Source organism: Leucopleurus acutus (genome assembly GCF_964270905.1).
Source record: "Leucopleurus acutus genome assembly, chromosome: 15".
Lineage (NCBI taxonomy): Eukaryota > Metazoa > Chordata > Mammalia > Artiodactyla > Delphinidae > Leucopleurus > Leucopleurus acutus.
In genome coordinates this window covers 1,914,407-1,941,374 of record NC_139157.1, presented here as the reverse complement: position 1 = coordinate 1,941,374, position 26,968 = coordinate 1,914,407, and the positions used below count along the sequence as shown (strand labels likewise).

The following is a 26,968-nucleotide window of genomic DNA, read 5'->3' as shown; positions in this document are numbered from 1 at the left end:
CTCTGGCTGGGTTCCAAGTTCCTAGGGGTGTGGCACACACAGGGGGTCTCTGAGCTGTGGGACTGCACTGCACTGCACTTGCACGGACGCCCCTGCTCTGGGCTGTGTGCACTGGCTGGCCATGTGGAGGCTGGACTCCTGGTTGCAGGTGCCAGAGACCCGACTGAGTTAGAAGAAGTGTGGGCGGCCCTCGGGGCCGTTGAAGCATCAGGCTGTGGGTTTGGGGATCGAGGTGACCTGCCGACGTTGGCCCTCACCAGCTCAAGCTCTGAGCCGGTGGGGGGGAGCTCGATGGGGCTCTGTCCTGCACCAGGCTGTCTGTCCCGGCAGGCAGGTTCCCGAGCTGAGCTTCTCTGTCAGACTTTCCTCAAGGCAGCCCTGGCCTAGCTCAGGCCGCCCACCCCGCAGGGAGCTCGGGACGGGAGGGGCAGGGTGGGCACCCCCAGCGTCTCCTACCGAATTTGACAACAGTTAAGTGGCTTGTCTTTCCTTGGGAGACACCGGTCATGGGAGGCTAATGGAGCTCCTGCCATGGGGGACAAACATGGGGCAGGGGATGGAAACACACAGGGGAGGGGACAGATTGCTCTGTTTGGAGCTGCAGCCCGTCCTGGGATGACTGAGGTGATGCTCCAGGGCCCTTTCTGTCCCTGGTCTCGGGGTCTCCCTCTCGCTCTGTCCACAGGATGAGAGGGGGGCTGCTCCCAGGGCCAGTGCTCAGCCCAGGACGTGCATGGCTGAGGGGGAGGGGATGCAGGGCCGGGCGCCCGCAGCCCACACTCTAGTCCCCATGGCCGGGCTGCTGTTTCCGCCTCGGGTTCCCTCCGCGCCTGCCCTTCCCCTGTCTTTGGTCTTCCTCCCAAACTGTTCACCCTACTGCTGGCCCTTGAGGAAAGCAAGAGCTGGATTCCACTGTGGGGAGAAGCCCCGGTGCTCCTTGCCAAGGGCCCGGAGGAGGCCGAGGGCCCTGTGAAGCACAAAGCGGGACCCCAGCCTCACCAGGCGCAGCCGGGGGCCTCTGCCCCCTAAGCTGCAGGGGCACTCCGCGGGGAGCCCCTGGGGCGCCTGGGCTGGCGCTGCTGGGGGCCGGGCTCACCCCTCCTGAGCCGGTGCGTATGGAGACGGCGGGTATGGCCGCGACCTGGGCTTCGCAGGACTTTAGAGATGCCACTTTTGCATTAGAATCTTTCCAACTGTGTGTCGTCACTTCTTTTTTCAAGGAGCTGATGCAAAGTTACTGGGCGATCGTGGGCGTGGCCCAGGCCAGAGGCACGTGGCTGAGACGCTGCAGAGCCTGGGGCTTGGAGCCCAAGTGAGCGCCGCGAGCGGAGCGAGGCCGTCCAGCCCCCAGAAAACTCAGGTGAAGGAGAGGTGGACGCGGGCTTTTCTCCCTTAAAATGTGCTTCCTGGCATTGCCTATAATGCATGTGCTGTGAAAATAAACACGCTGAATTTGAAGCCTGTAAAGCCGGCCCACATCTGGACAGATCACTGAGGCAGCAGGAGGCTGGGGGAGGCAGGTGCATCTGAGGAGCCGCCTTTGGGGAAGAGGACTTGGGCAGGGCCCACGGGTGGGTCCCAGGGGCTGGCCGGCTGCCGGCAGGAGGGACAGGGAAACTGTCCCCTCGTTCGGCACAGATGGGGTGTAATGGGGTGCCGGGTGCACGCACCCCGCAAAGAGCAGGTGACTGTGTGTCCTTATTCCCCCTCACGAGGACCGGTTCGAGCCCATGTCAGGGGGCCGAGCATGATGCAGACTCGAGGGGGGACCCCAGCCCTCAACCCTGGGGCCTGCGGACAGAACTGGGGGGCCCTGCGGACTTGGAGAGGAGAGCGGGGCAGCTTTATCCCCCCCCCTGAAGCCCGGCAGCTGCGAACGTGGGAAACACACCCCGTCGTTGTTCCTGGCTGTGGTCCTGGCTGTCCCCACATCCCTCCTGGGACAGGCGCAGCCCCGTCGCCGCCGGCGGCTGAGCGGGTGTCAGTGCAGTAACGGACTTTCCGCTGCTTCTCAGAGCATCTGAGCATTGCTACAGGCCCGCCAGGCTGCGGAGGGCCGTCCACAAGGGTGGACCGTCCACGTGGCTCTCCCCACATCACCCCATTGCTCCGAGGGTTTGGCACGTGCCCAGAGAGGACGGTGCTCAGGAGGGAGCTGCCCGGTGTAGGGCCCGGTGGGCGGGTGAGCGTGGAGGCATCAGCTGCTTAGTGCGGTGTGGCCACCCGTGTCCCAGCAGGAAGACTCTGTAGCTCCGCAGCAGGGAACACGCGGGCATCCCCGAGAGAGGACCAGGGTCTCGTCACCGGTCTCACAGAGGGCGTGACCCCAGCCTCTGGGAGCCTGGTCCGTGAGGCCTGGCCCTGGCCTGGCCCTGTTGGGGAGGGAGGAAGATGGGCGGGAGAGGGGGTTGCCCGGGTAGGAAGACCCCGCAAAGGCTGCCACGCTCCGGGCAAGAGGAATCCCAGAGCCGCGCGGAAGATGTGCATTCTGATTTAGATCAGAATGGTTTAGATCTTTTCTACACGCGGAAATGAAAGCGATAACACCCAAAGACGAAGCGAAAAGCTGAGGACCCTGGCAGAGATTTTGTGCACAGCTCAGGGAGTGGGTCACAGGGGGTCCGGGTCAACGCCCAGGCACAGTCAGCACCTCCAGGAAGGACGGGACACGCTGGTCCCAGCCCAAAGGAGGGCCTCCGCTCCACAGTGGCGGCCAGTGTCTCGGGCTGGGCACTCTGCACCCCTCCAGGGCACCCACCTCCCGCGTGTACCTTCTAGGTGCCCACGACAGGAGGGGTGGCAGCCGCGCGATGCAGGAGCCGTGGGCTGTGCCCCGCGTCCCAGCCGCCGGGACACGGGTCCCCGGGGACCCGAGGGGCCAGCGCTGGGGGCGGGAGGGGCGCTGCGTGGAGGAATCACACACCATCAGCCACACAATTAGACCCACGATAGACGGATCAGCAGGGAGATGGCAGACGACTTAAACAGAAGGGCTAAGTGGACCTGTTGTGTGTGACACCTGCACGAACGTGGCAGCTACGGAAGCAGCAGAGCACAGAAGTGTTTCACATTCACAGCTCAGATATCGTGAGCAGCGTAGCCAGCGGAGGCAGAATCTTCTAGAATGGTGAAAACTCCCTAACGTGACAAACAAATCAGTTGCAGCTTCCCTTGACTCACGTGACTTTCGCGTTCCTGCGAAGAGGGGCGTTAAAGCAGCAGGGGCGATCCCGCGTGACGTGGCGGGAAGCGGGGTGGGGGCCCAGGCTCAGCGCACGCACGGTCCTCACCTGGGAGTGCCCGCCGGCGTGTCGGCAGATCCTGCGGGTGTGAGGGATGTGTTCGCGGAACAGGACCGTCTGCGCGCTGCGTAATCCTAGGACGCCCAGCGCCCTCGTGGTGACAACCTGAGACTGCCACGGCCGAGTCGCCCCCACCCCCACCCCAGGGCTTCAAGGGCTGGCCCGAAAGCAGGTGGATGCGACTGCGGCGAGCTCCGCTCTCAAGCTGCCCCTCCCCTGCTTGCCAAGCTTAGGAATCCCGTTAGTGGGACGAGGCCTTTCGGGGCGGATTCGAAGCCGCAATACAGCAGGACAGCAGTAACCGAGTTTCTCCACAGCACAGGCGCGGACCGCAGCAGCTGGGCAGGACCGCTGTCAGCTCCTGCGTCTATTTCGGCGTAGAAGAGGGAGCTGGGGGACACGGGTGCCCAGAGAGCCACGGACAGGTCACAGCCCTGAGGGCTGCGAGGCCAGAGGAGCCGCCCGCCATGCTCCCATGGTGCCCGGCCGTGTGAGATGGGCTCTGCCCTGAGGGACAGTGGCCGCTGCTCTAGGCCCTGGGCCCTGGGCCAGGCTCTGTGTGACCATCCGATCGTGTCTCTGTTCGTCCCCTGGGCCCACACGCCCACCGCCCCCCCTTGGCTGTTCTTTGGGGAGAAGCAGGTGGCGGCGGCTGTGGCGGGTACAGCGCCCCACCTCTCTCCCGTGCATGTGACCAGTTCTCCCTGCTCCACGTCCCCTGTCCCCCCACAGCCCCGTGTCCTCCTGCGGTGAGAACAGCACCCGGGAGACGCTGCCTGCCATGCTGGACGCCCGCTGAGGACGTCCCAACTTGAGACAGTCACTGGTCGCCCAGGTCTGGGCCACCACGAGCCTCATGGTTGGAACAGCGGGCCACACCCTGACAGACAGTGACAGGGGCATGCGGAGGAGGGGGGAGAGCTCCCACCGGCCAAGGGCAGGGGTCCTGGGGGCCGGCCAGGGCTGTACCAGCACGTCGTCGTGGCCAATGGCGTCCCAGCCCTCAGAGTGGCCACTGGCCAGCCTCAGGACAGAGCACAGGACAGCTCTCTGACTCTGCGCTCTTGGCAGAAACAGAAAACACTTCATTTGCGGAGGAAGCAGACGTGGGGTCTCAGGCTCACCGTGGCGTCCCTGTGGGGTGCCAGCACGCCGTCCAGCTTCCAGGGGTCCCGCGGTCCAGGCACGCGGGCAGCTGCCCACACCCTCCCTCCCGGGGGAGGCCCGGGCTGGGCCGGAGGCAGGGCTCGTGGGGCCCAGAGGGAGCCGGCATCGCCCCCTGGGCGCCCTGGGCACCTGCACCAGGCGTGTCGCCCATGTCCACTCACTCACTCAGTCATGGGGCCACCCCTGGGAAGCCCACTGCACGACGCTGCGCCCTGTGGGAGCACTGGGCTGTTCCGTACGTGGGGCAAAGCCCCGCCCTCGAAGACTCCATAACCAGTCAGGGCTTAGATGTGGCCCCCATGTCTGCGCCCCCGTCCACACAGCGGCTTCAGGGGCAGGTGTGTGGACCAGAACCTCTCAGGTGCCCCCGCCCTGCTGTCCCGGGACAGGCCTCATACAAGGACAGATGAGGGAGGGAGCTGGCCGTCCCCAAGTTTTGGCAAATAACTGCTTCGGGGACTTGTTGCCACTTTGGGGAACCTGCTTCCCGGACTTGCTAACCATCGCCAGGCCGAGCTGCCCGCCGCGGACGGCCCAAGCCCTTGGGCTACAGTCACCCCGCACCTCCCTCTGCCGGCTGCCCCCCTCCCCCTCAAAGCCTCCAGCCATGCCCACGAGATTCCCGGGGTAAGTGGCCTTTTCAGGTGGCCGAGGCGTATTAACGATTAACGTGTTCCTACATCTGCTTTCGGAGGAAAGCTGGGTTTGCATTCACGGGAGCCTCCCACCCCCCGGGAGGAAGCAGAGAGCAGAGGGGGCGCTGGGACACGTTCCCGTCTGTGACCAGAGGTCCTCGGGCAGAGCCCCTGGCGGGCCTGGGTGGGCTGCGCCTGCGGCCTGAATCTTATATAAACTGACGGTGATGGGGACCCTCCCGCAAGGGAAAAAAAATAAGGTGATGCACTCTAAAGGAGGTAGCAGACACATACCTAGAGAAAGGAGGTAGCAGACACATACCTAGAGAAAGGAGGTAGCAGACACATACCTAGAGAAAGGAGGTAGCAAATACCTAGAGAAAAATGTCCACACCGTCACGTCACAACGTCTAAACTTTTCAAAGCATGCGAATTGCACTAATAACCACAGGATTCCGCGAGGCGCTTCCACCACTTCATCCGACAGCACCCGCAGCCTCTCCTGGCTGCGTCCTCGACCACGTCCTTGACCGAGGAGTTCACCCTGCTTTCTCCCGGTTTCCCCTGACGCTGGTGTCTGCGGCTTGTGCCCTTCACAGCCACGGGAGGGCCTGGGATGTCCGTGAGCCGTGGGCTTCCCTGCCACCCCCGCCCCCGTGGTGCCAGCTTTGCTGCCGCATGCTTCCGGCACTGGGGGGGTCAAGGTCCCCACGAGACGTGACCTCTGACCGCAGGGGTCCTCCCGCAGGCCACTGCTGTCCCCGTCCAGCTGTCCGTGACTGTGAACCCCGCGGGTATCTCCCACCAAACCCCACTTCCCCCTTGGCTGGGCCCCGAGTGCCCGCCGGCTCCGCCCACGGGGAGGGTGACGGGGTGCACGGTGGGTGGACAGCCAGCTTAACCACTGATGGTTAAAAAGTCCCAGTCCTGCACATTTTTCCAAACGGTGTCCCCATGTGAACATGCCGATGGGGCCCAATGCCCATGGCCTGGCGGTCAGCTCGCCCTGCCCGTCTCCTCCGTGCTGGGCCGCAGAGTCCCCACCGCAGGAGCCCCAGGCGGGGCCTGCCCCCAGGGTCCCCAGACACAGCTGAGGGACGCGGTCCTCTCTTCCGAGTCTCAAAGCCCATGCAGCCCTTCTTGGGGCATCAGGCTTTCCTGGAGAAAGGACACCCTGAACCCGGATCCTGTCTCCCAAGAGGGAGCCAGGGCCGTTGGGCAGAGAAGGCTTCACAGAGCGGAGGTGGCCGGCTGGACACGTACCCTGGAGTCCTGGCCCATGACCGAGAGGGTGAGGCCCCCAAACACCTGCCGCCAGGTTGGGCTGCGGTGCTTCTCTGGCCTCAGAGTCCCCGGGGCAGATGGGCCACGCTGGTCCACATGCAGGTTCCCAGGGCCCAGCAGCGGGTGGCTGGCCCTGAACAAGCCCTCGGGGTTCTCGGGAACTGGACCTGCTAGCGTGAGCTCCGGCCTCACGGGGGAGCCGGTGGTCATGTCCGGCCTACTCGTTCCTGAGCCATCTGCGCGCCCGCCCTCCAGCGTCCAGAGGGAACCTGGGGGTCTTGCCTCTCAGCCCTGACGAGTGTGGACGGAGACGTGTCGGGGCGCCCCCCCGCAGCCCTGGGGGCCACACGACCCCCGGGACGAAGGTGGGTCAGTCCTGAGTGACCCCTCACCAACTGCGGTCCCCTGCTGGCTAACACCCGTTTTTCGGGGCGCCTGCAGCATCTGCCTTGCCCGGAAGGCCTTGGGTCCCAACCCACGCAAGATGAAGAGGCGGTTCTCCCGCTGCTGCAGAGAAGCCTCCTTCCTCTCCTGGGGACGGGCCCCCTCTGCCGGCCTTCGCGGCCTCCGGGCCGGCGGGACCGCGGGGGGGGGAGGCCGCAGGGGGCGGGGCTGGAGGCCGGGGCGCGGCGCCGCCCAGCCACCGCGGAGCCCGGCGCTGAGCGGACACGCGGCCGTTTGCCGTGTCTCCGCAAGGCCCAGAGGGAGCGCAGAAATAGGAACAGGGCTCTGGTGGTTTCCGGGGTCAGCCAGCGGTCCCTGCCGCCTCTTCCGCCAAGGACACGGGCTGCGCGCAGCCTCTCTCGGCCCGTGGCGCCGGCCACCCTCAAGTCGGGGTGGGTTGGATCAGGGGTGACAGACGCAGGCGCAGCCCGCGTTCGAGGTCGGAAGCCACGCAGGCTGGGCGGCCCCGCCCCCAACCCCGAGGCCACGCCCCCGCCTTCCAGAGCCGCCCCTGAGCCGCGCGGGGGCGGGACGCACCCAGGTCCCTGCCGCCCCGGAGCCACAGCGCGCCGCCAGCGCCCTCTCGTGGCAGCCGCGGGACGCGCGGGCGCGGGCGCTCAGACACCGGAGCTTCGAGTCCCCGCGAGGGGCTCCGAGTGGGCACCCGGTGAGAGCTTCCCTCCACCGCTCCGCGCCCACTCACTTCTGCCCACGTTCGTGTGCACGCGTCTGCTTGCGTGTGCACACGTATGGGTGTGTGTGGGACCGCAAAGCAGTCCGTTAGGCTGGGCTCTTGCTCCCAAAAGTTCCTTTAAAGGACCCTAGACCAGGGCAGATGCAGCCTCGGTTTTTACCATGGGGACCCGACTCAGTGTGACCTCGGAAACTCACGGAAAAGCAAGGGCTCAGGCCCGCAACAGCTCTGGAGGCCCATCCCCGTCCTCCAGCACCACACCTCCCTCGCCGCCTGCTCTTGTGGCCACAGGCTCGGTGTCCTCGGGAGCCCTGTTTCGGGGAGGCCCAGCTGGGCATGTGGGCACCTCCGGCACAGGGGACTCTGAAGGGCGGCCCGGGAGGTCCAGCACTGCCACGGCCGACCCTGGCCCTCACCGCGCTCCGTGCTGGGGGGTGCTGCCCCCGTCTGGCGTCCACCCAGTGCTGGCACGTGACCTGACTCGGTGACGTCTGCTTAATGAGGGAAAGACTGAGCAGATGAGGCCACCTCGACCGACCCCTGGTCACCCTGCCGGCCCGTGCCCCACGGCAGCACCGCCCTTCAGCCGCCCCCACCATGCTTCTTTAAAAAACGACTTAGACAAATATGAACTCCAAGGGCGGGGGCTGGTCTCCCGTCCAAGCTCCTCCGTCCACGCAGCGCTAGGACACCGTGGTTCTTCACGAGGTGAAGCTCTCGGCGTCCAGGAACCCTCACTGCGAGAATCTAGTACTCGTGTGGCCGCACCGCCCAGCCTCCCGGCGCCCCGCCCCCGGCGCAGGCTGCCCAGGTGCAGACACACGGACGTGTGTGCAGCTCTTCATTACACATGCGCGGTGTGAGCACGAGCGCGATTTCCTTTCACAGTAAGGACCAAGAGGCCCGGTTAAGGCCAGGCTGCAGACCCCGCCCCCTGGGCTCAGGCTCCACCCCGTCCCCAAACACGGCCCTTGCGGGGTCCTCAAGGCGTGAGCAGAACAGGGAGGGGACGATGGTGTCTCGGGCACAGCGTCTGGGACTATCTGACAGTGACACACAGGTCAGTGCATCCAGACAGAGGGCAGCAGGTGTGCAAGGGGGGGGGGAGGGCCAGAGGGACGCACAGGTGAATTAAGCCACACCACGCCACGTGCCTGTCACCAGCCTCAGGCTGGGAGGGTGGTGTTACCCGTGGAGTCCCACCTGTTCCAGAGCAAGGAATGCAGGGCCCTGCTGGGGTCAGGAGATAGGTGAGACACGGCACCAGCCCTGCCTTTCCCTCTGGGGACACAGAGCGCCAGCCTGAGGCCAGCTCCCTCCGCCGTCTGGGCTCAGCGCAGCCACTCTGCACTGTCCATGAGGTGGACGGTTCGAGAAGGCCCCCTGCACGTAGGGCCCTGGAGGCGGTGGGGGCCATGTCTCAGCCCTGGGGCAGCTGCCCTGACTTGGACGGGAAAGCACAGCGTTAACTACAGCCCACCCTCCGGGCGCCCCGACCCCGGCGGGTCCAGCCCCAAGTGGGACACTCGGCCTGCTCACTGGCCTCTTAATCACCGGCCAGTACGGCCCCCAGCGAAGGTCAAAGTCCCTCAATATGCTTTTCCAGAAATCGCTGTGAAACTCCACTCAGCCATTCAGCCACTTGTGGAGCCGCCAGCTGGAGAGGTGGCGACGCTCGGAAGGGGTCTCCTGCCCCAGACGAGGGGTGTTGGCGGTCCGGACCCATCCCTGTCCCCACCTCCCATCCAGTCTTCTGACTTGGGGAGGGGGCAGGGGCAATGAATGGCCGGTGGGCGGGGGGTGACCAGTGCTGACTAGATGCCACGGCTCCCTGGTGCCCAGACGCCCTCCGGGCTGGGTGGGTACTGGGGCAGGAGGTGGGGAAGGACCACCTTCAGAGCCTGACTTGTGATGGGAAGGAGAAAACTCGGGCTCTGCGCTGGCGGGCTTTCTTCTGGAGCCTTCCTTCTGTGAGTCAGAGTAGATCACGGCTTCCTCCTTAGCCTGCCCCTCCCACTTCCTGCCACCAGCTCCACGGGACCAGTGTCCACGTGGCTATGCGGTTCCAGGCCCGGTGCCTCTGTGTACACACGGCGGACAAGGTGGGCTCTGCTGAGGGTCTGGGGTGACGCAGCTGGGCCCACGGCTCACAGAGGCGCCTCTGTCCAGTGGGCCCAGGGCTGTGAACAGCAGGGGCTGCAGAGAGGGTGGTCTGGGGAACCTGTGGCCAGTGCAGTAACAACGACGGTGACCGTGAGCTCAAGGACTCCCGGGAAGCTTGCTGTTCTTGGTCTCACCATCTATCGAGGAGTTGGTGGCTGGGGAACCCCAGAGGTCTCTCCAATGTCCGAGAGCAGCTAGGACATTGGTCCCCAAACTTTTTGGCATGAGGGACCGGTTTGGTGGAAGACAATCTTTCCACAGGCGGGGTGGCGGGTGGCGGGTGGGGGGAATGATGGTTCAGGCGGTAATGCGAGCTCCGGAGGGCATGCTGTGCGGCCCGGCCACAAACAGGCCGCGGCCGGGCGGTTGGGGACCCCTGAGCTGAGACACCTTCCCTCGAGCGTTAGAGGCAGCGCGGCCCACGCGCCACTGCGCAGAGACTGGAGCCGCGGACCTCGAAGGATGCTCGGACCGGCCATAGTCCGAGCAGCAGGGAAAGTGAGACCCCGTCGGCACCTCCAGGCCTGACAGAGCTGGCTCCACCCCTCAGACAGGTGAAGGTGCAAAGCCGCCAGGTAAAAGGGGCGGTGCCAGAGGCCCCGTTCAGCCTGTCGGTGGTAGGTGGGAGCCTCCAGGGCAGAGAGGGCCGGCGAGACGTGGATGGAGAGACTGACGGAGCCCCGCGTGGATGGAGCGGCGCTGCAGGCACAGAGTCCCAAGTGGGCGGAGCCGTGCGGCGCGGACGGGGCCCTGCGGGGGTGAAGCGGTGCCCCGACGCGTCTACACCACAAACTCCTCAGGGTGGTGGTCTTCTCCGAGCAGGTCCAGGGAGCGGGAGTTCACGGACCTCCTCGGCCCGGGGTCCAGCGCGCGGCGGAGGGGGCAGCTGCGCGGGGCGGGGCGCGGGGCGCGGCGCGGGGCGGGGCGCGGGGCGGGGCGCGCGTCGTCCTCGCTGCGGCTGTGCGGGGCCGCGGGGCCGGCTGCCGCCCGGGCCTCCGGCACCTGCAGGGAGAGACCAGGAGGCCGTCCTGCAGCCGCCTCACCCTCCCCTCCATTCTCTCCCCCTCCCGCCCCCGCCCCCGCCCCCGCTGAACTCCCACCTCCTGCCGGCCCCCGCCCGCCCGCCTCCCTCTGAGGCAAATCGCACCCTAACATTCACTCTCTTTCCAGGGTCACCACCCGCCCACTGGGGCTCCCCCAGGTCCGCCCTAAGCAAGGCCCGGCGCCTCCAGCCCCCGCTTCCTCTGCCCCGCCTCCCAGGGCCACTGGCTTTGGCCCCCCTCCTGCTCCTGGGGGCCGGGGCGCAGCCCCCCAGAGCCCCGCGCTCCTGGGGCCCGAGCTGTGCGGGCCTTGTTCACACCGCCCACCGCCTGGGAAGGGGGCGGGGCCGGGGGCCGCCCCACACGGCAGGCCGAACTCTCAGCTCTCAGCCGCGGAGGACCCAGCTCCCGACCCGCCTCGCTCCCTAAAGCCTCACCGGTCCCCCACTGCCCGACGAGTCTCCCGGGGACCCTCGGGCGGGCCTAGGGCCCCTGACCTGACGAGGCGCGATGCAGAACAGGGAGAGGCCGCCTGGCCCACGTGGGGACCTACCTGGTGCAGGGCCTCAGCGCTCGGGCCCCTCGTGCTCACCAGCGTGACCCGCACCGCGGCCAAGGGCTGCTGGGGAGAGGCTGCGAGGAGGGCGAGGGCACGTGAGCAGGGCCCGGGGACACCCGCCTGCTCCCTGCAGAGGGCAGCCCACCCCAGGGCCCCAAACTCTGAGATGAGACTGGGTGCCTCTATGGTTCCCGCACCCCTCCTCTCAGGCCTCGGGGTCACAGAGAGGTGGGGTGTGACCTTGGCCTCCTCCCTGCAGGTCATCTGGAACCCCAGACTATCACGTGTCTTCTCCACGTGAGGTGTCGGAGCCCTTTCGAGGAGCGATGGTTTCTGTGGGTGACCTGGGCTCCTCCCCTTAGGTGGTCTCCGCCTATCCCAGCCTTCTCCCTGCATGGTCCCCCAGGACCCACCCACTCCCTGCCCACCCCCCCCCCCCCCCCCAGCTCACACTGCCCTGTCCTTCCGCACTGGGCTGCTTTAGTTGTCCAAGTGCTCTGATGTCTAATCAAAGCAGGTGCTTACTGGGCAAACAGCATCTTATCATTATTATTGCTCATTCCAGATTGCAGACCACACACTTGGGCAAAACCTCAGAGATGGAGACCAATCTGTCCTTTATCGCTCAGAATGTAAAGGTGGACACGGCAGGTTGACCAAAAGCACCTGACACTGTGTGATCTTGGCTGACCTTGGGTAACCCTGAATGACTCTGGTTGGCCCTAGGTGATCTTGGGTGACTCTAGGTGACCCTGGGTAGCACTGGGTGATCCTGAATGATTCTGGGTGACCTTGGGTGACCCTGAATGACTCTGGGTGGACTTGGGTGATGCTGGGTGACCCTGCATAACCTTGGGTGACTCTAGGTGGACCTGGGTGGCCAGGCCCTGAGGCTGGTCCCCACGATTACCCATTGCATCCACTCTCAAAGACGCTGCAGGTGCTCAGGGAATAGCAGAGCCTGCGTAACCTTCCTGGGGTGACAAGGAACCACTTCAGGGCCCCCACTCCCAGACCTACTGCGGAGGCATCCCTGGGGACAAGGAGCTCATGCTAAGCTGGGTGGGTGCTCGGTCCTAGAATGGCTCATAAGTGGCTGACTGTCATGTGACTTCTGCTGACCCCGTGGGTAGCAAGAGAGAAACGTGGCTGAATGCTTTCCGATGGGATCTGGCCAGGCCAGGCTCCCTAGGAGTTACCAGCTGCAGGGGGATTGAAGGACCACCACCCACCGCGTCTTGCAGGGAGGGCCCTGTCCTCCCTTCTCTGCTCCCAGGCCCTGTGGTGGAGGGGCCCCTGTGTAACAAGGTCCCCAGAATCAGGGTGACGAGCACCCCAGCCTCTCCCAGCACCCACAGCGATGACCCAGCTGGCATCTAGCCAAGCAGCACACTCACCTTCCCCCTGGTCCCGGGTGTCGCCCTCAGGCCCACCTCTGCCACCACCAACCGTGCCACGGCTGCTCTGGCTGGTCCTGGAGCTGCTGGGCGGCTCCTCCCCGTGGAGTGCTGCAGCCCCGATGACAGGCTCATCCACCGACATCTCCCCGGGCTCCACGGGCTCTGCCAGCTGGGAGTCGGCCTCAATGCCCGACGAGTGGGAGCTGCAGTGGCTGCCAGACGAGAGGAGCGAGAGGCGGTGCGGGGGACGCCAGCCTCCGTCCCTATTGTCCCCGCTGCCAGGGGAGCCAGGGGACGCCCTGCTGGCCAGGTCCAGGTCCAGGTCCAGCACGTCGCTGACGCAGGACTCCCGGTAGCACTTCTTCTCTGTGCGGGGGGAGGGGGAGGAGCGCTGGAGACGGAGCCGCAGGTGGCCGACAGAGGCCCAGGGGTGCAGCCCACCGCCAGGCCCAGGAAGATGCAGAGTCGGGGGAGGGAACTGCCACCCAGAGGTCAGGGCCCCGAGTGTCCGCTGTCACAGCCCAGGCAGCCGGTAAGCTCCTAACACTTGCCCATGTGCTCACGGCCCCGGGGCTCCCAGGTCTCAGGGCGACGGACCCCAAGCAGCCCCCGCAAGCAGGTGTGCACACATGTGCACATAGGCACTCCACGCTCACACACACATGTGCACACAGGCACTCCACGCTCACACACACATGTGCACACGGGCACTCCACGCTCACACACACATGTGCACACGGGCACTCCACGCTCACACACACATGTGCACACGGGCACTCCACGCTCACACACACAGGCGTGCATTGCCAGGGCCTCCAGGAACCGCGTGGGGGTTACTGCAGCCCTTGCCTCGCTTCCCCCCTGGCCCCCATCTTTAGAATCAGGCCCCAGGAGAGCTGGAGGAGTGGGGTCGCCACCACCCCCTTGCCAAGCCCGCCTCTGGGAAAACAGGGTGCGACGCGGGCTGCCGCGCCCAGTGTCCGACCTAGACCGCAGAGGAGGGGTGGGCGCGGAGGGGACGGCCCCACCTTGGGCCTCCTCCAGCTGCCGCAGCCGCTGCAGCGTGGGCTGCAGGGTCAGGTGCAGCTGGTGGCTGCTACTGAGCAGGTGCAGCAGGTGGCGGGAGCGCCAGGAACAGCCCGTGCGGTACACCAGCTTCCGGGCCGCGGGCAGCCCGTCCGGCCACAGCTCAAACCTCTTGCCCTGAGCAGAGAAGAGACGCGATGTGACGTACCAAGAAAGCCAGAGGACAACATCAGCCAGGCCCTCTGCTGGGGGCTCCCCTGTTTCTGTCCTGCCGCCAGATTTCTCCTGGGGGTGCGGGTGGGGGAGGGGCCTCAGGGCAGCTGTAACCCGGCGCCCACCGTGCTGGGCCGGGGGAGGTGGACCCTGTGGGCCCACGGCCGTGTTGGGCCCTCGAGTTCAGCCTGCACCCAGGACCCACCGTCCCTGCCACCCGCCCAGCACCAGGCCCGGCCCAGGGCGTCTGGATGGAGCGCGTCTGTGGCCTCCTCCTCGCCCCCCTTTATTGTCCCCACCCAGGAGCCAGAAGTCCTCCTGGTGACGAGAGCCAGGACACCCAGCCTGGCAGAAGGGCACTTCCAGGGGGCGGGGCCGTCTCCACGCGGGACACTCCCCAGGCCTCGGGCTGTGCCTGCACCTCGTGGGCCATGACATGCCTGGTCAACGTCCTGAAGGACAAGCGTCTGCCAGGCTCCTCTGGGCTCCTGGGGGCTAAGACACCCCCGCCCCCAGCCCCGACCCCATCAGACACGCACCAGAAAGGCCAGCTTCCCGATGTGGCGCCAGGGGAAGTCGTAGAGCAGCTGCGGAGCGCGGTTCACCTCCTGCAAGACAGCAGGGCCGCGTGCACAGGGCCAGCCAGAGGGAAGCAGCAAGACCAGCCCCCGTGGGGGAGGGGAGGGGGCGTTAAGGAGAAAGAGGAGGGGGATGGGGAGGGGGATGGGGAGGGGGGAGGAGGGGAGGGGGAGGGGGAGGAGGGGAGGAGGGGGAGGGGAGGAGGGGAGGGGAGGAGGGGGAGGGGGGAGGGGGGAGGAGGGGGAGGAGGGGGAGGGGAGAGGGGAGGAGGAGGGGGAGGAGAGGGGAGGGGAGGGGGAGGAGGGCCCCTGCCGGTCACCTGATAGACCTGCACCCCTCTGAGGGTCAGTCCCAGGACAATGGTAGGTCGGTCCTCTTTCTTATCCTAAGAGGACACAGACGTTGGCAAGGTCTAGAGCCCCTGGCCTGGGGTTGTGGCCCCCTTCGCAGACCCTCGCTGGTGGACCAGGGGTGCCTGAGGGCTGAGGTGGGATCCCCGGGCCTCCTCCCATTTCCCCTCTGATGCTGGCTGGGGGTCCCAGCCCTAGGACAGCCGTGGGGACTCTGTCCCTTCTGTCCCGGCCGCCCTGTGGACCCTTGAGGAGGTGCGTCCCAGGCCTGAGCCGCCCTCCCCCACCCGGCGTCCCCGCAGCTGGACCTTGTACAGCCTGAAGAAATGGACGGGCACGTCCTCCAGCCGGCAGGCCTCCCGGATGAAGCGCAGCACGGCCTCCTTGGGGCTCAGGCCCCCCTGCTCACGGTGCAGGGTGGGCGCGTGCCTGAGGATGTAGGCGCTGCCCCTCTTGGTGATGATCTGAGGAGGGAGCCGCCAGCCATCTGTCCAGCCTGCTCCCCCTCCGGCCCGGGGTCCCCCCCGCCCCTGGGGGTGGCGGCCAGGATGGAGAGAGGGGCCTCACCCACTGCGGGAAGTAGGCCTGCGGCTCAAAGTAGCGGCCCGAGTGTGCTGGCTCGCGGTAATTGCCCAGGTCGGCCTGCAGCCCGTAGGCAGCCAGCAGAAAGTAGGCCTCCTCCCGGTGGGCGCACTGGGACCGCAGCACCCGCTCCTTCAGGTGGCAGTAGTACAAGTGCCGGGCCGTCCTGTCGCTGGCGGGCGAGCGGGCTCGGGAGCGCTGTCCCCCTGCAGCCCGCGGCCTCCCACCCCGCCCGTCACTGCCCCCCGCCCGCCACGCCCCGTCTCGTTGCCCCAGGGCCCCAGGACCCTCAGGGCCCCGAAGCGGGGGAGGTACAGGTGGACGTGCTGCCGCCCCCTGCTGCTGAGAAGCCAGGTGAGCCTGACTTCGGGCAGGGCTCCTGGGACCCGGGACTGGCAGACCTGGCTTATAGCCGCCTCCTAAGAGACAGGCCCCTTTCTTCGGCTCATTTCCCAACACACACAGGGAGCAGGGCCCCTGGGAAGAACAAGTTCAGATCTTCTAACACTACCACCAGCGACTGGCCCCACAGCACGGGGCAGCCACGCTCCCTCCCCGCAACCCGCCTGTTCGCCCCTCCGATACTTTTCCAGAACCTTCCCCCCCACCAGCTCTCTGCCTGGGGAGGCTTGTGGGGACCCCGGCCCACTTGCATCTGCTCAGGGGGCTCCTGGGACACGGGCCCCGCTTACCCGCCCCCGCTCTGGGGGCACCCCAGCATCTGTGATTTCCCACATGCTCTGGTGGGGGTTCTCTCGGGAAAGTAGGCAGGAACTCAGAAGGAGGCCCTGCAGGTGTGCCAGCCTGGGGCCCTTTCCCACCCGGACGGGCACCAGCAGCTGGGCGCGCAGACCAGAGCAGGAGGCCCCGCTTACAGAGGAATCCGCAGACCCTCCAGCACACACCTGGGAAACCCCACCCTAGGGCATAAAATACCTGTGTTCGAAACACTCTCTTGTTTCTGCCCTAGTCTTTACATGTTGGTTAATTAAAAAGAATGGCCTCTGCCCCCCAAGCAACAGCGATACCGCATCCTGACAGGTGGTCACCCTTCCGGGAACGTGCCAGAGAACCAGCGAGCGACTTTACCTGATAAGCCTTCCGTTTTCCACGTAGTACTGCACCCTGAGGAAGGCCACGAAGGGGGCCCCGGGCCTGCCGCTTCCCTGGGGCTGGAAGGGTGGAGGGAAGGCGGTGCTGAGACCTGGGGGGAGGGGCTGACCCCGGCTGGTGCTCAGGAGGGGGCATCATCTGCATCGCTTCAGACCCAGCCCGAGGCCACAGCTCAGGTCTGTACTGCGGGGCAAATGTCCAGAACACTGGAGGGCGTTGCACCTGCACCCACGGGGCCGGCTTCCCTGCGCCCGGCAGACTCCGCGCGGGGACCTGGGGCGGGGGCCAGCAGCTGGGCCTCCCGGGCCCCTCCCCCCTGCCCTCCCCCGCCTGGCAGTTTAGCTCACTCTATGCCTTTCTCTCTTCCAGTCCTTTGAGAAGTATTTGCTGAGCTTCTGCTCCAGATCCATGAAGACGTGCTCGCTGTCTACAGAGAGAAGCAGGGCCTGGAGCAGAGCGTGCTGGGAGGGGCCCGTGTGCGACCAGTCCCACGCGGTGGCCTCCTTGGGGTGGCAGGCTGAGGAGCGTGTCTCCTGACGCCCAGGCTTTACCGGGCGGTTTTCCAAAGTGCGGAATCTTTAGACACTGACAGCGCGATGGCACCGGAGCTGGTCCTTGCCGGGAGCGTGACCGTCCGGAAGGGTCTTCCTCCCAACAGCCCCTCTCCCAGCTGTAGACCGAGTCCTTCGAGACTGGAAAGGCCTGTAAACCTGGGACCAAGCTCCCCAACTTCAAGTCAAGTCACATTAACGTGGTAATGCTGGGAATGGTCACGGAGGACCCTTCTTTCCAAATTCTACGCTCGTGTTTTTGGACTATTACGACCACGTGTTTCCTTTGTGAGCTGGAGAAAAATGAGGTTATTCTAGAGAGGAGCGTGGGGCGGGCCGGCCTCCCTCCGTTACCGTCAGGCTCAGCTCCAGAACCCGTGACTCTCAGGGCCTCGACTGCGCCACCTGCAGGCCCCTCTCTGAGGACAGCAGGACAGCCTGACCCCTCCCAGCTCTACGAGGCAGCCTTCTAGGGTATAGACGGGGCGGTGCCAGGGGACCAGGGCGGGGCCCGCCACACCACTCAGCAGCCCCCGCCTCAGGAGGGGGTGTGCCTGCCGCGTGCAGGCTCTGGGCTTGGGACCCCGAGCCAACGCCCGCATCCTCGCGTCCTCAGCACCTCGGCTGTTATCTCTGCTCACTTTGCAGAGGAGGAAACCGGGCCTTGTAGAGGCTTGGAAACACGCCAGTCACACGACTAATGAAACCCTGGTAGGGGTCCTAGGGTAACCGCCTCCCCACCCCCAGGCCACGGACCCTCGAAGCCCGGGGTCAGCAAAGGAGGGCCCTGGGCCAAGCAGAGCACAGCCGGGCTCCTCTGCTACATAACGTCTGTAGCTGCGTTCGTGCTCCAAAGCCAGAGACATTCACTACCTGGCCGTGCCCACCTCTGCCCTGAGCTAGCACTGCTCCCCATCCATCTAGGCCACCCTCTGTGGCTGCGAGGCTCCCCCAGGGTGGTCGGGCCACAGGCCTAGCCATGGCGTGCCGTCTGACCTTGGCGGCGCTGTTAAAGGATCGGGGTTCTGTCGAAGGAGCCTGCCCGTGGGAACAGAGTGAAAAGCCAAGCCCACCTTGCAAGGGCTGCAGGGGTCCTTTTCCGCATGTGATTATCCAAATCACCTGCCTGCTCCTTGCAAGCTCCCCACCAAGTTCATGATAAAGAATAGAAAGAGACAAACCACCTTCAGCTTAAGTTCAAGCTCTAGAAGAAAAGTCCCGACAGCACCACTAACCTAGACAACAAAGGCGCTAGAAACGGATCGAATGTGTTCTCAAAGTCTCCCACTAGCCCCCCGGCTGCAGCCCACCTGCTGGACGTGGGCTTCCAGTACTGCCCACCTGAATCCATGGGCGAATCTTGCACCACTAGAAGTAGGGCCCAGACGTGGCGTTGGGTGACGGACACGCCCAGGGCCAGCCCTGCGGTACGTGTGATGCTGTCCCACCCAGAAGGCTGAGTGGAGTGACTGGGCGGTCCTGCCAACTTCCGGGACAGGGAAGTGTGGGGTGAGAGCCAATTTAGGTGATGCTGGGAGGAAACGGGATCCTAGAGTGTGGGGCTGCCAGTGGGACAGTGGATGCACTGGCCTCAGCGAGCCACTGGCATGAAAAAGGGGAGGGGTGTCAGGAGCCGCATGTGTCCCCAAATTCTTATGTTGGAGCCCAAACCCCCAGGGCCTCACAACGTGACTGTATTTAGAGCTGGGCCTTCTAAGAGGTGATTAAGTTAAAATGAGGTCTTTAGGGTGGATCCTGACCCGGCGGGACTGGGGTCCACATAACAAGAGGAGCTCAGACACAGATCTGCACAGAGGGCTGGCCACGTGAGTTCAAGGGGAGAAGATGGCCAAGTACACGCCGAGGAGAGAGGCCTCAGGAGGAACGGCCCCACTGACCCTGGGATCTCAGACCTCTGGCCTCCGGACTGCGAGAAAACAGGTTTCTGTCCTTTACGCCACCTGGTCTGAGGCCTCTGTTACCTGAGGCCGTGCAGGCTGCGCAGAGGCTGGTTCTGATCCTAAGAGGTTTAGGGACCAGGTGACACAACACAACGCGGGGATGCTATTTGGGTCCTTATTCTTACAAAGCAGCTATAAACAGACATTTCTGAAACAACTGGGAAATTTAAATATCAAGCGAATATTAAATAATATCAAGAGGGGCTTCCCTGGTGGCGCAGTGGGTGAGAGTCCGCCTGCCGATGCAGGGGACGCGGGTTCGTGCCCCGGTCCGGGAGGATCCCACATGCCGCGGAGCGGCTGGGCCCGTGAGCCATGGCTGCTGAGCCTGCGCGTCCGGAGCCCGTGCTCCGCAACGGGAGAGGCCACAGCAGTGAGAGGCCCACGTACTGCAAAAAAAAAAATTAAAAAAAAAAAAAATAATATCAAGAAATTGTTAATTCTGTTGGGTGTACAAATGGCATTGTGGCTATTTAAGAAAATATTCTCTTTCAAGAGATGCGTAAAGAGTATTTAGGGATGGAATATCACGAAGCCTGGGATTTATTTTAAATAATCAGCAGAACATTCCGGGTTCAATGGAGCAGGTTTGGCAAAAGGTTGGCAACTGCTGCTGTTGTCTCTACTTCCAGGGATGTCGGAAAATCCTCCAAGTACTGTTTCAGTAAAATGAGCATTGCGTCTCTCCTCTATCCTGCAGGGCCACCTGCCGGACGGGGGGCTGGCTGCGCGGCCCGCCGTCCTGGGCAGAGGGAGACTGGGGTGGGCCTGTGAACGCCACTGGCCCCCTGCTTCTCCCTCCGAGACCTCCTTGCTCCGGCGGCCAGCCCGCCACCCCTCCCCCGACGTCCCTCGATTGCTTTACTGCCGGTGGCCGGGCTTCAGGTCCATCCTCACTCCGCGTCTGGAGCCCCCAACGTGCCCACCCACTGAGTCTGAGCCCGCCTGCACGTCCCACACCCAGACCCCAGCGGGGCCTCGGAGGGTCAAGCCCTGGCGGGGGGACCCAAGGGCTGGCGGCTGTCCTGGACCAGAGAGGCCCGGAGTGGCACACGCCCTCAGCTAAGCCACCTCCAGATGCTCCAGAGGCCCAGGCTCCCAAGTGACAAAGCTCAGGAGGAAGAGGTACCCCTGAACCCAACCACCGCGTCCCAGGGGTCGGGCCCCCCCAGAGCCTGTGACCCCCTCCCCCCAGGCTCCGGGTCTCAACGAGCCCCCGCACGAAGTCACCACGCGTGTGCGTGCCCTCTCTCTGCTTTACTGCCCGCGTGTGCCCGGTCCTACGCCACAAGGCCTGTGCCGCGAAGTGAGCGGTCCCGCCACCTACCCCAGCCCCCCGCTCAGCCTCCACCAGGCCCACCAGGACCCTCTCTGGAACGATGGGGACTTCATTTCCATGAAGCGGGAAACTTCTAGAACAAGACGACAGACTTGTTGAGGAATGGGCACTGGCAACCCTCCCCTCCCCCAAACAAACCAAGCTTCTTAGAAACGCTCGCGTCCTAACTGGCTGTCTGCGAGGGCCAGGCATCGCGTCCTGACTGGCTGTCTGCGAGGGCCAGGCACAAGGCGCCGGCGGCCAATGGCTAAGACGGCGATTCTGGACGGAAGCGTAAACTGGGGCAAAGCTACCCATTAACTGAGCTTTCCCTGCAAACCGGGAAAAGTCCACTAATATTAAAATTTAACCCAAAGCTGCTACTCCAGGATGAACCCCATGCTGGGCGCCGGGCCCCTTGCCTGCAGCACCGGCTCACCGATGTCCCCGATTCTGTCCGGGACCCGGAACTGGGGAGCGGTTTCCTGATAGGAGGAGGAAAGGCGGTTGTCCTGAGCTCCACCACCTCCCCCGGGCCAGCCTGGGGGTCCCACACGGGACGCCCCAAGTCCACGCCAGGGGGCGCACGGCCAGGTCTAAGGGCAGGAATTCCCATGGGGACCTTGACCTGTGACCCCACCTCATCCTCCTTCTCTTCCCTGCTTGGTCCGCGCCCCCCACCTGCCCCCCAAGTCCCTAGGCACTCGGCCACCAGAAGTCCCAGGGCTCGGCTCTCAGCCACGCTGAGACGAAATTACAAGCTCCAAAGAGAGCCTGGCGGGGACGGGAGTCGCACCGGTGACAAGCCTGGGGCCTCCACCGCTGTGCTCGGGGCCCGGAGAGGTCAGGCGGCCCAAGCACGGAATCTTCTCTGCGGCTGGGGCCGAGGGAGCCCACGTGGGACGAAGGCCTGGGTCACCACGTGGGGGCCACCGCGGGATTGTTTCCCTCGGAGAAATGCTCACGAGTCTGCAGGACACGCTGCACGAGCCGCTGAGGGAGAGGCCGGGTCCTCAGAGCCCATGTCCCCATAGGGTCTCCCCATCTCACTCGGCCCCCACCTGGATGCCTGCCTGGGGTGCACAGGCTGGGGGATCCAGGCGGAGGGTCAAGCTCCCCTGCTCTGCCCTGTGCTCGTCCACTCAGCCTGGGAGCCTGGAGGGAGCCTGGGACGGGGGGACAAGGCGGCCGCCCCACCTCATCTGCCAGCACTGCCCCTCCTCACACCAGGGGTCCACGGAAGTTCCATCTGACCCATGGCTCTGGGCACACCAGCAGAGCCCAGGGCTTCCAGAAAGCAAGCTTCCAGCCTGCTCACCCTTTCCCTCCAGAGGAGGGGAGTGTGCAAGTGTATATGTGTGTATGTGCATGTGTGCACCCGTGTGACAGCATGTAAATACGTGTGAGTGTATGCCTATAAGTGTGAATAAGTATGTGAGGGTATGAGTGTGCCAGCACGTGTGTATGTAAGTGCACACGTGTGAATGTGTTAAGTATGTAAATATGTGAGACAATGTGCACGAGTGTGGTTATGTGTGTTTGTGTACTTCGTGTGCGCGTGAATACTTGAACATGTATGTGTGTGCCTGAGTGTGCATGTGTGTGAATGTGCAACTATGTAAATATCTGCATGTGTGAGCATGAGTGCACGTGCCTGTGCTCCGGTGCAGCGAGGGGGAATCGCCCAGACACCCTGGTGCCCTTGGAACACGTGGGCACCAGGCGGCACCAGGCGGAGGCCTGGGGTCTCCTTCAGACTCAGCCCCAAGCACCCGCCCTCCCTGCCCTGGGAGGGGCCCGGGGGGCCCAGGGTCGTCGGGCGACGCTTGCTTACTTCTTATCACACTGAGGCCAAAGAAGTGGGCTTCTCTGATGCCGGCCAGGTCGCACACCTGCTGGAAGAGCTCGTGCCCGGCAGCCTGCACCTGCGATAGAGACGGGAGGTGCTCAGGGCGCTGAGCAGGGCGACCTCTGGAAGAGGAGGGAGTCCAGAGGAGGGTCCACCGAGCCGGGCTGGTGGGCAGGGGGTCTGGCTCAGCGGGCTTCCCGCTCAGCAGGGTCAGGGCTCAGGGTCCCTGGTCACTCCCCAGGCTAACAGCTAGAAGTCCCCCCAACACAGCAGGCCGCCTGTGAGAGGATGGGACCTTCACGAGGGCAGGGGTGGCGTGTCCAACCCCAGGACAGGAGGCTGCTCCCTCCAAGGACGGGGTGTGGGAGGCTCCGTGCCCCCAGGAACCCCACTGGGCTCTCTCCTCACCCGAAGCCAGCATCGCTAGGCGACTCCTGAAAGCGGGGCTGGCGTCTGGGCACCCCTGAAAGGGGCGTGTGCTGCAGGGGAGGCCCATGTCTCCCCACGCCCCAGTTCTGCCACAGCAGCCGTCCTGCCCCACAGGGACCTCCTGCCGGGCTGCAGGGCCCAGGCCGAGCCCCAGCGCCATCACCTCCCCGCCCCTCCCCGCTCCCACGCGGCCCCAGTCCTGGGTGTGCGTCCACGCCTGCACGAGTGAGGTCTCTCTCGCGTCGGTGTGTGTACACGGAACGGCGGGCTCTCGCCCTCACCACAACTATTAGCCAGTCGGCTTTCCATTATCCACAAATGCTTCGTGACACCTAAAACGTTAACAACATCTTTATATCAGCCGTCCCACACGTTCAAATTTCCGGTTGTCTCACAAACGTCAACGTTTTCGTGCTTTGTTGATTTGAATCCAGACTCAAGGAAGGCCCCGCCCTGGGACCTTGCCCGGCCGTTGATTCGTTGGGCACACAGGGCCCTTTATCCCGTGGCCCACACATCTCCCTGGTGGGTCTGGTCCTCTGTCCTCTGTGCTTCCTGGGCCGGTGATTGGTCCCCACAGACCTACGTTGCCGTCTGGCGCCCGTGTCCGTGTGTGTGAGGCCGGCTGGTGGAGGCTCGGGTTCACCGAACGGAGACCCATTTACCGGGGGCAGCTGAGGGGCTGGAGTGCGACGGCCCGGGCAGCCTGAGGACGCTGGTCGCAGGCTTCCCGGGGACGGGCGGAGCTCCTGTGACTCGGGGAGTCCCACTTCTTAGTGGTCAGAGCCCGGGAGGCCGGCCTTGTCATCGTCCATCTGGTCTGGTGAGGGACAATCCCTCCGCCCGCGATGACGGTGACGCGTATTCGCAGCAAGGCTTCCCAGCCCATGGCTTCCTGATGCTTGGTGTGAAGACGCACGCGGTACAGTTAAATACGGGCTCCTCCCCCACTGCTAGCCCAGTGCACACACCCCGGAAGCAACTTCCTCTGCTGGCTCCGCGCTGCAGGGCCAGGAGGGCGGGGCCACGGGCACTGGAGGCTGGCTCCGTGGGCCCCGTCGCAGCCAAGATCCACGTCTCCTTCTAGAGGGTTCAGCTCTGCTCCCGCTGCACAGTCCTTCAGGAAGACCTTCCCGTGAATTTCACCCAGGAACCAGGCTCACATAGGGCAGGGCCAATGCCCCAGGACCTCCCCTCCCCCCACCCCGCCCCAGGTCCCCTTGCTGCACCCTCCCCGTGGCATAAGGCACCTCTAAGGACACAGCGAACCCCCGGAAAGCCCATCGATCAGCTCCAGCATCTCCTCGCTGGATGGGGACGCCGAGGCTTGGGGGCCTTGACTCCAGTACAGAAGTGTGTCCCCGAGCAGAGGAGAAATTCCCAGGACTCAGGTAAGACATTCCCGGGGCCGTGGGCCATCTCAGACCCCTTCCGTCCCCTCCCAAAGGCAGCCCCAAACCAGCCCCGCAGGGACCAGCGCTCTTCGCCAGACCCCTCCCACTTCAAGTGCCGGGTTTCACAAAACACAGTCATCCTTCAGTGAGGTTGCGCCCTCCTCCAGGGGCCCGCCCACTTTATGGGCGCTTTCCGTTGCCTCTCAACTCAACTAAGACAGGCAGACAAGGAGAGAGTAGGAAGGAAAGACAGACACAGAGATTCCGTCTTCCTCTGATTGGGCCCTAGACAGCCCGAGCGTCCGCGATGGCCGAACACATGAGATAGACATTTCCACGTGGACGTTAGCTTCCCGAGTTCTCCGTCGCCCTCGCACCCTGCACCCCGCGTTCCCAGAAAGGAGATGCAGAAACAGGAACTTATTTCTCACAGTCAGCAACGTCTATCAGGAACACTCCCTTCACGGGCCAAATGGGAGGGCTGACCCCTCCCCGGCGTGCCTCCAAGACGGGGCCTGGGGCTCCAGAGCACCCGCCCCCCGCCCCCCTGGCTCTGCCCCACTGCGGGCAGGGGGCTACACCTACAGCGGGAACGCAGACGGGCTCTGGAACCAGGCGGCCCGGGCTGCAGCCCCAGCTCGGCACCAAGTGCTCGCCAACCCTGGGCCTCAGTTTCCCGTCTGTGGGATCAGACCAGCGGGGAGCAGGGCCCCGGCTGCGCGTGGAGAGGGCTAAGGGAGGGGGCAGAGCCGGACACGCGGGGGCACCGGTTAGCGCAGGAGGAGCTGCTCCGGGCCGCGATGGGGAAGAGAGACCTCGACCTCAGCTCAGACACGCCCGGAAGGGCCACTACAACCGAGCTCCAGAGACCGCCTGGCACCGGAGGGCTCAGGCCACTTCATTTTCTCTCGGGCAACTGGAATGAGGTGGAAAGACGTCAAAATCCTGGCTGGAAGCGACCTGGCCCTGCACGGACCCACTAGACGCCCTGTGTCCTGAGGGCCGGAGCTGGGGCGCAGGCAGCCCGCGGTGCAGGCTCTGAGTTGCCGTGGGGCACAGCAGCGGACCCACAGCACGGCCGGCTCGTCCGGTGTGTCCCCGCGGGTGTTTGTGCTCAGGCCAGGCCCCACGCACCCCTACAGCTGCTGTACAGAGACGGGGGCTCCCCTCCCCGGCTCACCGTACCCCCGCTCCCCGGGAGGTCCCGTCGGGGAGGGTCTCTGCGGGGCTGGGAGTCCCTGTGCGGGGCCAGCGCGCAGCCCTTCTCTCGTTCTGGGCACTCCTTCACAGGGAGGGAGGGGCAGGCGGGGCGGGCCTGCGGGGCGCCCTGAAGACGTCTGCGTGGCAGCCGCTGTCCCGGGGTGGCCGGGGGCCTGGGGAAGGCGGTAGAGGCGAGCTTCGTCCCCAGGGCTGCACTGGTCCTCACAGACGAGGTGGCATTCAGAGCCGGGCACACGCCACCTCGGTGACGAGCTTCTTAGCTAATGGCTCTGACTTCAAACAGCTGCACTGTCTGGTGGGAGCTTGCAGGAGTCACACGCTTCCTAAAGAGAGCCTCCGTCCTGTACCTGCGCCTGCGTGTCATCCTGCGTGTGGAGTGAAGCCATGGACGCCTAAGCGACAACTCACATCTCCCCTGAAAGGACAACCTGAGTCACGTGGCCATCAGGTAGAGGCCAAGCAGGGTCTCTCACGGACACTGTCGAGCGAACCCCTGCTCCGCTGCGCCCAGCCCAGCGCTTCGGGGCTGCCCTTCCCAGGGAAGGCGGGAGCCACCTTCTTGGGAGGACAGACCCGCGGCCTCGCCCCTCCATGCAGGACCTCACGGTCACCCGCAGACAAGGTGTGGGCGGCCTGACTCCCATCTGCCAGGTCTGAATCTGCTCCCTCAGCAGCTTTAGTGTTTATTCCGGGCCGAGGACTCAGCTGCCCTCAGATCCACCCCCGCCCGGGTCACGGGAAGAGGCTCCAGAAGGGATGGGCCCCTCGGAACAAAATCTGCCCACGCAGGCGCCGGACGCTGCGGACTGTGTCTGGCCTGGGCCACAGCCGGGGGCTGCAGACCGAGAGGGACACACACTGTGTAAAGGTGGCCAGAGCCAGCGTCCGTTTCTCTAAGCTGGGGGGCAGTGGTGTGATTAGAACACAGTGCGGTCCCAGGGGGCAGGCCCGCCGGCACACTGGCCCCATGTGGTCCCCACGGCCACCCCACACACATGGCCTGGCTCACCCTGTGGCCCCTGCTTCCCCCCGCTGTCGCCCACCCGGCCCTCCTCCACGCTCACCCCCACGGCCACACCACACACATGGCCTGGCTCACCCCGTGGCCCTGCTGCCCCCTGCTGTCGCCCACCCGGCCCTCCTCTGCGCTCACCCCCACAGCCACCCCACACACATGGCCTGGCTCACCCCGTGGCCCCTGCTGCCCCCTGCTGTCGCCCGCCGGCCCTCCTCCACACTCACCCCCACGGCCACCCCACACACATGGCCTGGCTCACCCCTGGCCCCTGCTGCCCCCCGCTGTCGCCCACCCGGCCCTCCTCCGCGCTCACCCCCACAGCCAGCCGCAGCCGTTCCCGCGTGGGGAGTAGCACCAGGACGTCCCTGCGCTCCGAGGGCATCTCGCCGTCCCAGGGCCACTTCCGCCAGCCGCACATGGGGTCTCAGGACCAGGAGCCCTCCATCCGCCCTGCGGGAGAGAGCTTGTCAGGGACGCGGCACCGGAGGCACAGGACCGCGTGTCACCACGCGTGGGCCCTCTTCCACCGGCCGGACACAGGGGCGGCCCTGCGCCCCCAGACTTACCCAGCTCCGGGCTCCCTGGGGACAGGCACCCTGCTGAGCTCCTGGCTGGGAAACCGCCCGCAGTGGAGCCAGGCCAAGGTCCAGGGTCCTAAGTAGCCGGCTACGTGCAG

The 26,968-nt window shown here is 65.2% G+C and overlaps 1 protein-coding gene across 7 annotated transcripts; it reads right to left on the bottom strand.

Moving 5' to 3' along the window:
• FRMD1 (FERM domain containing 1) lies at positions 1-26,968 on the bottom strand. Of its 7 annotated transcripts, none has more exons than XR_014326770.1 (15): positions 26,859-26,968; positions 26,606-26,742; positions 22,216-22,306; positions 16,899-16,978; positions 16,528-16,610; positions 15,424-15,610; positions 15,165-15,320; positions 14,826-14,891; positions 14,467-14,535; positions 13,717-13,891; positions 12,686-13,054; positions 11,283-11,362; positions 3,020-3,321; positions 1,097-2,902; positions 1-21 (listed from the first exon to the last, which is right to left on the bottom strand). XR_014326770.1 is itself a non-coding variant. In XM_082855349.1 (13 exons), the coding sequence occupies exons 2-13, from the start codon at positions 26,708-26,710 to the stop codon at positions 10,470-10,472; spliced, it is 1,683 nt and encodes a 560-aa protein (XP_082711475.1). In that variant the 5' UTR covers positions 26,711-26,742; positions 26,859-26,968; the 3' UTR covers positions 5,511-10,469. The 7 variants fall into 7 exon arrangements, 2 of the variants coding, with proteins under 2 accessions (XP_082711475.1, XP_082711476.1); XR_014326772.1 differs by lacking the exon at positions 1-21 and having other exon boundaries at positions 1,054-2,902; positions 3,020-3,138; positions 3,291-4,363; XR_014326774.1 differs by lacking the exon at positions 1-21 and having other exon boundaries at positions 1,054-1,430; positions 1,892-2,902.

Bases quoted from the DNA above. Each gene is read 5' to 3' on its own strand.
- FRMD1 (XM_082855349.1), bottom strand. From the start codon at position 26,710: ATGTGCGGCTGGCGGAAGTGGCCCTGGGACGGCGAGATGCCCTCGGAG. The intron at 22,307-26,605 runs GTGAGCGCGGAG...TCTCTATCGCAG, and splicing joins GGCTGCGGCTGGCTGTGGGG to GTGCAGGCTGCCGGGCACGA. The intron at 14,536-14,825 runs GTGACCGGCAGG...GCTGTCTTGCAG, and splicing joins GAGGGGTGCAGGTCTATCAG to GAGGTGAACCGCGCTCCGCA.